This window comes from Varanus komodoensis, unplaced genomic scaffold (assembly GCF_004798865.1).
Source record: "Varanus komodoensis strain SLA01 unplaced genomic scaffold, ASM479886v1 scaffold483, whole genome shotgun sequence".
Taxonomy (NCBI): Eukaryota; Metazoa; Chordata; class Lepidosauria; order Squamata; family Varanidae; genus Varanus; species Varanus komodoensis.
Window position 1 is genome coordinate 20,143 of NW_025336064.1, and position 9,050 is coordinate 29,192.

General features: G+C 42.4%; 1 protein-coding gene across 1 annotated transcript; it reads left to right on the forward strand.

Moving 5' to 3' along the window:
* The first annotated feature begins 969 nt into the window (after positions 1-969).
* Positions 970-9,020, forward strand: LOC123031098 (dolichyl-diphosphooligosaccharide--protein glycosyltransferase subunit 1-like). The gene is made up of 4 exons (XM_044445559.1): positions 970-1,294; positions 4,846-4,910; positions 7,067-7,373; positions 8,678-9,020. The coding sequence occupies exons 1-4, from the start codon at positions 1,061-1,063 to the stop codon at positions 8,912-8,914; spliced, it is 843 nt and encodes a 280-aa protein (XP_044301494.1). The 5' UTR covers positions 970-1,060; the 3' UTR covers positions 8,915-9,020.
* The last annotated feature ends 30 nt before the right edge of the window (positions 9,021-9,050 follow it).

Sequence of the window (9,050 nt, forward strand, 5' to 3'; positions counted from 1 at the left end):
CATTTTGTTTACTTTTTATATTAATTCTTTGGTCCAGGCTTTGAAAAGGGTAAATTTACACACTCCCAAATTGGCAAATAGACCCTGGCAAATTCTCTTATATGCTGATGCTGCAGTGTTCCTATCATTATTAAGCACTGGCTTGAAGCATCTTGTAAGTGTCTTATTGTAAATATGAACTACTGACAATAATTGATTCTAAAAATAAGGTCATCATTTTTAATAACAAGAGGACCAGGCATCAATGGCAGATTAATGGACCACAAATTAAACAGGTTACTTCCTACAAATATCTTGGTGTAACCTTTGAATCAACTGGTGTAACTGTTCTTAACCACTACTCCACAGTGGCTCTCATATGACTGTAATTAGTTATCACACCTATTTCACTGCCAGCGTTCTGATCATTTTTCCTTAACCTTCTACATATAGCTTAAAAGGTTCATCATTTACCACAAGTTAGCCTAAGGTACAATCCTATGCCAGTTTAGACAGAAAAAAGTCTACAACTCTCAGCATTCCCCAACCAACCAACCTTTTTCTTCTACACAGGCACTAAGGATTATGGCCTTTGTGATAGTGTTGCCTTCCCCAGGTTTCTAGTGTTAGCACAATTTGAAAACCATGTTTTGAAAGGTGGAAAGCTATACCGCAGAAAATAATGGGCTTCTTGAATAACAGCGTTATGAAGAACTGCAGGTTCAATCTAGACCATTGCCTAGTTTTTATTTTTAGTGTGCATACTTTGCTTTGAACATCTGGCTTCCTAGTAATATACTGCAATTTGACGCATCCTACCAGTCTTCAAGCTGAAGTCTCATTTGCGGTCACGCACTGTACAGCACTTCGATCACATGATGCAAACGCGACGGAAGCGTCAGGCGCTCGCGCTGTTAACTGCGCTGCCATCTTGAACTCTAATCACATATGGGTGTCGCCATCTTGTCTTTCCCTCGGCATGGGGGGCGCCATCTTGTGCCCTCTCGATGAATGAACGGCGTCGCGAAGGAGTGAGCCCATCCGGTTTGGTTCGCCGCGTCGTCTCGCAGCGTGGTCCGCCATGGAGCCCCGCTTCGCCTACTTTTTTCTCTCTCTCTGTCTGGGGGGCGTCCTGGCGGCACCAGAGCTGGTCAATGAAGAAGTAAAGCGGACGGTGGACCTCGGGACGCACCTGGCGAAAGTGACTGCCGAACTGAACCTGGCCAATCCTGCGGGGGGTTCTGGGTCCGCCACCACCTTCCTTCTGGCTTTGGACCCCGGCCTGGAGAGCCACCTGGCTTACCTGGGAGTGCAGGTGAGCAATTGATGGAGCCCCCCCCCCCCCCGCAGGCCTATTATTACTTTCTCAAGCCCGGACTGATCCTTTCTCTGGCGCTCCGCACAGAAATACTGTTTCAGGCGCTTTCACTCGATTTTTTTCTGTTCTGCCCGCCGCGCTCCTTTAACGTTTTGGCTGCATCTGTCACCGTTTCTAGGAGTGAGATTTCAGCCTCACCGCTCCCTTTCGCTCTCACCTTCTTCCGTTTTTTCTCCCATTCTTCGGGTGGCGGTAATCGCCTCCTCCAAATGTCGCTCCTTGCTGGGAATTGCGTCCCTTCCCTTTCCCAATTCCAGAACCCCTTTGTTGTTGTGATTGGTCGTCTAACGATTGTAATGGAAAGCATGGTTGATTCTCCCACCGCCCCTTCTCTTTCTCTCTCACTTCCTCAAGTATATGTTGGAGTGTTGATTTGGTTTTTAACTGAGATAGTTTTGGGGTGCTTGACTCCTGTAAATTGATGTGTGGAGAACGGGCTGCAAAACAGCACTTGGTGCGTCAGTTTGCCCGTAGAGGTCTGAGCGGAAATCCGCAGACAGAGGTCTGGGCGGTGAGCAAATCCAAACTTTGTGAATCAGCTGAAAACTTGCAACCCTCTGGAATGACTCTATAGTGTGTTGTAGGCTGAGGAAAGAATGTAAGGAAAATATATTTAAATGAAGGAAAGATCATGGGCCGCCCCAAAATCTCTTGTAAACAGCCCCAGATGGATTTCTTAATGTGTCTTTCCAAGTAATTGTCTGGGATGCCTTTTTACTCTGTGGCCGTGTGCACCACATGTATTTCTCTTCTCCCTGGCTCTTGGTTCAGAGTTGCTGATGTAGTAACGGCCTGGCAAATGCTGACACGTAAGCATAAGTACTTCACTTGGAGCGCAACCTAGAGGGAGGGAAGCACAGACCTCAAAGCATGTCCATAAAACTGCATACGCATGTGCAAGGCCTGTACTCAGCTGCATACACAGAATGCTGGCATGTAGGCTTAGTGCTTAAACTGCCTGTATTTCCTGACTGACTTGTAATAATCAGAGGAGTGGGGGAAAGTTGTTTTAGGGCTTTTGAAAACCTTTCTGTAGGGTATTCATTTAAGGCTTCTGTTATTATGGTTGATGACAGACAGATTGTTGGTGGAAAAGGAATAATCAAATTTTGCAAGGCAGCTTGATTTTTTAAAAAAATGTACAAGGAATAGGGAAAATAGGTTATTTAAATAGGAGGAATTCAAGATGAGGGAAGAATCAATAAGAATAATAAGATCAATAAGGGTAGTAAGAACATAAGAAAAGCCATACTGAATCAAATCAATGATCCATCCACTCCAGCACGCTGTTCACCTGGTGCCCACAATTAGGATGGGTGCAAGAGTTCCACATGCCCAAGCTCCTCAGCAACTGATGTACACTGGGGTACTGCCTCTGATAATGGAGGCTGCACGTAACCAACAGGCTAGTAGCTTTTTCTAGCCTTCCACCTCCTAATTTGTCTAGTCACCTTTTAAAGACATCCAAATTAGCGGCCATCATTATAGCAGTTCCATAGTTTGACTATGGTTCCACTTCCATAGTTTAACTATGCAATATAAAGCAATGTATAACACGCAGTGTGCCTTACTCCCAGCAATGGTGTTATAGGTTGACATTTCAATTGAGCTCTTCACCATAACTCCAAGATCCTGATCAGTTGCTGTTAGCTCAGATACCATCAGCCTATAGTTGAAGTAGATACAGATACAGATTTTATTATTATTATTATTTGCACCAACATGCCACTCCTTTCGTGTACATGGCCTTTGGCATGATATCATCAAATGGCGAAAAATAAGCTCAGGTTATCTGGGAAACAGCATATAGGTTCCATTTGACTTTCTGATTATGGATTTGTCATTTTTTTTTTTTTTACAAACCCATAGTAAGTATTAAGGCCCTTTGAGGTCAATGGCACTGTATATATATACATAGGATGGATACTGTTGACTTGCTTTACTTAATGACTGCTTGCTCATTTTGTAAAATGAGCATATTGCTGACCTGATAGTTAGCTGAGAATCCTGCCTAAGATGTGGCACCTTACTCTCATATATGGATTGCGTGAGAGTCCTTGGGTAGGTCCTGGTAATCTTGATCTACCACAGATGAGGCCTGTGAATTCATTTGTATATAGAAAATACAACTAAAGATACAATTCTACATCCTTAATTTTAAGCAACCAGACTTAGAGGCTTATGACTATCCTGTGCTGAGCAGAAGGGAGTGGTAGGATTAAGCTTTGCCTCTATAACTTGTACCCTGCATTTTTTGGATGCAGGCTTTTTGCCCGTCTTGCTGGTACATTTCAGAGAGGAAGGAAAGGAGGCTGGAGAGGCTTCATGATAGCTGAAACCCCAGTCTCTTCCCCATCAAAATGTCCCCTTCCTTCTCCAAGGTCACTTTCCCAGCCTTGGAAGGCAACTGGTATTTTTCCCTGTTTCAGCTGTGTGGAGGATGGGGTGGTTCTTTGATTGCCCACTTATGTTGGAACACTGTCTCATATTTATTTATCACAGAATCTAAAATATCTATGGCCTCTCACACCTCTGTATCTATAAAGGGATGCATCATCCATGATTTTAAACATATTTTAGGAGAGTAAATAGAGGTAACCCCATGACTGAGCTAAAATGATGTAAATCCAAATACCATGGATTTCTTGATATGCATCTACTTTTTCATTATCCTTCTCCGAGTGGCCTTAAAGTACTACATAGATCCTTTTCCATTTGACCTGTTTGCCCGAAGAATAAGAATAGAAATGAGTGTTACCAAGTGCCTTATCTGTCACTATTAGTATTAGGATGCTCAGATAACCATTGTCAGGAAAAATCAGGGTGATTTCAATAAAGGAAGGTCAAAATAATGCCATGCATCATTTGTATGTCCAGCTGGTGGCTATTGAAAGACTGCTTTCAGATGATTCCCAGTGGGATATAGCTTTTGAATGAGAACTTGCATCCCATAAGCAGCTACTGTTCTTGTTTTGAAATTAGCAGCCTCCTCCATAATTTTAGCTAGAAAATACAGTTGCATACTCTTCTTTCTCCCATGAAGGAAAGAGGCATGGTTTTTATCCCTTTCTGTTGAGATTTTGCAATGGGAGAATCCTGCTTGCACTTTCTATGAATGTCCAACATTCTCCTTCATTCTCCCATGTGTTCCACACATGCTTCAGGATTCTGGGAAGGGACTGTTGAATGTCAGCCACAAATATTGATTCTGCCAATGAGCTAGACCAATGTTTGAATCTTAGAGGGTTGCAATATGCGTCAGTTGCTGTTACATAGCACTGCAGGGCTTGCAGAATTGGACAACAGCTTGTTATCGATTGCTTGGCTGATTATTAGTATGTGTCTGAGATTAAAATGCATCCTAGCATTTCTGCTGACTTACTTTCCACTGGAAGGGAACAGGAATTGTTTAATGTTTCTAATGAATTTAATTGGATAAGTGGGGTATGGTAGCACTGACCAGACTTTAATATTATTATTTGAAATAGGTGAAAGGTGAGGAAGAGGAGGAGAGTACTCTGGAGATGAAAGAGACAAAGGTAAAAGGTAAAAGGTGAGTCTTGCTATGAGAAATTAAGGACTATTTCATGCTCAGGTTGTAAACAATGTATATGTTGTAAACAGCTGAGCTCTGTATCCATATTTAAAAACCCATAAATATTAACAATCTGTAAATAGTAAAATCACATTTACATAATTAATGCAAACATTATATTTAAATGCATTGTAAAATACTTCCAATTAGAGTAATAATGATAATATAGAGCAATAGAGGAATACTAACACAAAGCGGCATGATTAGCTTATTTATAAGCTGGGGAAGTCTTGAGTAAACAAGTGTGTTCTATAATAAGGAAGCATTTGAAAGAAGCTATATTATCTGCCTTCTGAATTGCATGAGGGAGTTTTCCACAGTGTGGGTGCCAGTACTGAGAAGGCCCACCATGAAGGGATTACATGACAGCCTTTGTGTAATTTTGGCATGACCAGCAACACCTCTGCTGACAATCATAAGGTTTGCTTGGCTATATGAGGGAAGGCAGTCTACTAGATAGCCTAGTGCACGTTGTTGAGGGCTTGGGATGTCAACAGGATAACTTAAATGTGGCTTGGTAGCTAATAGGCAATCAGTACAGTTCCTTTACCACAGATGTTATGTGAAAATATCATTTATTGAATGTCCAGTGAACATCCTCGCTGCTGTATTCTGCAGACACTAAGCCAAGTCTAAGGGCAGCCCTACACAGAGGATGCTTAATCTAATCGTCAGATTACCAGTTCAGGGATCACTACAGGCTACATTATCCCTGCCAGGAACTAGTGTAGTTGGTGCCCCAACAAAGGTGGCTAGCAGGAGCTCCAATCCACAGAGGTCACTTGGGCTTCCAGGGAAAGAGGGGCTTCCAGGGAAAGAGAGGCTGTAGGAACACACCCAAGGCACACACATTCTCCTTCAGAGGGAGTGTCCACCATCCATAAGAGAGAAACAGCCCAGTTTATGGAGGTTGGAACTGCCAAACCTTAGGGTCTCTGTCTTACTTGTATTCAGCTTCACTTGACGAATATATTTACAATAGTAATGTTTTTAAAGCTTAGGTTAAAACATGTAATTTTCAAAGTAATCCTGAAGCATTGCACTAGTTCCAGAGATACTTAATGCTGAAAGATTGCATATATAGAAAAGCTGATCCTGTTTGCATTTTGACTTAATTTTTTTATTTCTAGAATTCTTTAAAAAGGAAAAATCCACCCTGGCCATTATGTTAACAATGAAGTGGTCTCCTGAAACTGTAAGGCAGAGGTACACAACTTATAGCTCCCTGTGTGGTGTTGGACTGCAACTTTCATCAGCCCTGTCCAGCATAGCTAGTGGTGATGGTTGATCAAAGTTGTAGTCTAACACCATTTAGAGGGCCCTGCTATAAGCTGTAGTAACTCTTATTATTATCATTACATTGTATTTAGATCCTGTCTTTTTTCTCTTCTGAGGAACCCAACAGGACTTGCATAGCTCTATTTTATCCTGTGAGGCAGGCTGGGCTGGGCTGAGTTTTTGGTGACTGCCCCAAAGTCACCCAGTTAGTTTCATGGCTGAATGCAGACTAGAACCCAGGTCCCCAGTTCAATACTCTGACCCCCACACCAGCTCTCATACTGTGATTCGCTTACTTTTTGGAAGACTAAACCTCCCAGAAAATAACTGTTAGTATGTAGGTGTTAGCTTTTCAATATATTTGTGGAATTTAAGCCTACAGATCTAACCATTTTATTTTAATCAGATGAGGTTGGCATTTCCTGAAATAGCAACTGCTCCTGAGATTCTGACCCAGCCTTCCCCAACCAGGTGCCCTCCAGAAGTTTATGCCTGCAGTTCTAGTCAAGCCCAGCCAGCATGGCCAGTAATCAGGGATTATGGCAGCCACGGTCCCAGATACCTGGATAGTACCAATTTGCGAAAGGCTGATCTGACTGTGCTGAATAGTAGTCTCTCCAGTTACTGATATTTTGAATACAGCTTATTTAGACTAGTAGGTCTGAACTAGAAGAGCAGGAGTGATTTTGGATATCCATAACAGTGTCATTCAAAACTGCTTCAGGGATGGGAGTGGGAGAGATTTTTTTTCCAAGCGACGAACTCTGTTGAATTTGTGTGTTTGTGGGTATCTGTTAAGCCAGCAGAGCATGACAGGTCTTCTTTTTTCCCCCCAGTGGCAAATTCTTTACTGTGAAGTTGCCGTCTCCTCTGGCTCCAGGGGCAAAGATCCGCTTGTCTATTGAAACAGTTTTTACACATGTCCTGCAGCCATATCCTACACACATTACCCAGGCAGAGAAGCAATTTGTGGTTTTTGAGGGAAATCATTACTTTTACTCTCCATACCCAACCAAGACTCAAACTACTCGTGTAAAACTGGCCTCAAGAAATGTTGAAAGCTACACGAAACTAGGCAATCCGAGCCGATCAGAGGACATGATTGAATATGGACCCTTCAGGGATATCCCACCATATAGTGAGGTAAGTAATCCCATGTTAATGGTCATGGCAGAAGAACAGAGCCTGAAGGAAAAATGCCACTCGTGGACATAAAATACATGCCTGCCCTGCCTTTGTCATGTCGTACATCATAAATAAGGCATCCATGAAGGTAAATAATTTAAAGTGGCCTAAATAATGAAAGTGGACTTGTGTTTAAGTCCTTGCCTGGTAAGCACAGGTGACAAAGAATTCCATGCTGATGATTACCTGGAATTCTGCTTAGGTGAGTGAGTGGACCAGTGGGGGGGTGGGTGATGGCACATTCTGCCCCTCCTTCATCAGCTTTCTTGGCAGGAGCTTTTTTAGTCTGAGAGGCTAGTAACCTCTGTGTTCATGTTTTTCCAGTGTGTGACTGAACACAGAGAGCCGCCATGCTGATAACTGAGAAGAGGCAGCAGTTACAATTGTGTAGGCACTGACTGCTTTGGGGGGCTTTAACCTTAAGAATCAGGATTAATTCAGGTTGTAGCTGAATGCAGATTTATCACATTCCTGTTCAGTCAGTCATTTATATTTGCAGTGTGACTTCACAAATGAGTAGGATTTATAACGCGTTTGCAACTTTTCCATACTAACAGCTTTTGAAGATAAAAACTTTGCTTGCTAGGGGAATGCAGAAATTACTCACTGAAGTTTTTGGTGATCTGTATTGTGCTTGATTATTTTCATTGGGAGAAACATCTCCAAGATCTAAGTATGGATTTAAAACACTCTTTTAACACTGGGTGTATCAAGCCTTCATGATGGTATTTGATCGAATTCCTTCTGATTGCATTATGGGTTCTTGGTGATAAAGCACCCTACACTGATGTCTGTGAGAACGTTGACCTAAGCCATGCTTAACTTAGGGTGTGCTGGAACAGGAGAAACAGGAATTATCTAGGCTTTTACTATGCTTGTCGTGGGCATATGGAAAATTTTAGTTTGACATTCCCTCAAACTAGATCAGTGTTAGAAAAGAAGCAGTGTAGGGTACGGGTATTCAAGGTATTAGAATGGTATGAGGAAGTTATGTGCTATAACATGAAACAGCTCTCTTGCATATAGTGACCTTGGAGAATTGGTGACAGGAACCTTGCCACTGAGTCTTATGAAACGAGTGACTGTGTGCTAAACTGAACAGGAAACCCTTGACTGAGCAACCTTGCAACAACAACCAAAGGGGGAAAAATCAGTGTGAATGGACAACAAGCTGTGCTGTAAATGAAACAAACTTTTCTAATTGAGGTTGGGGACCCATTAAAAATGTTGAGTTTGTTCGTTAACATTTTTCTCCTTCATAGGATATCCTGAAGGTGCACTATGAAAACAACAGCCCTTTCCTGACTATCACTAGCATGACCCGTGTGATTGAAGTTTCTCACTGGGGCAATATTGCAGTAGAAGAAACAGTTGATCTGAAGCACACAGGAGCTGTGCTTAAGGGGCCTTTCTCCAGATATGACTACCAGAGGCAGCCAGACAGTGGAATATCTTCTGTGAAATCATTTAAGGTCTGTACTTTCAAGACTTGGTGTTAAAAGTAGCCCTCTTCTTTTGCTCCACTTCCTCTTAAGTGATGAAAACAGTTCACCCTTCCCTTCCAGAAGTGGGCCAAGCTGTTGGGGAAGGGGAAAGTGAGGGAAAATCCTACTGAGTTACTTCAAGGGGATGAGG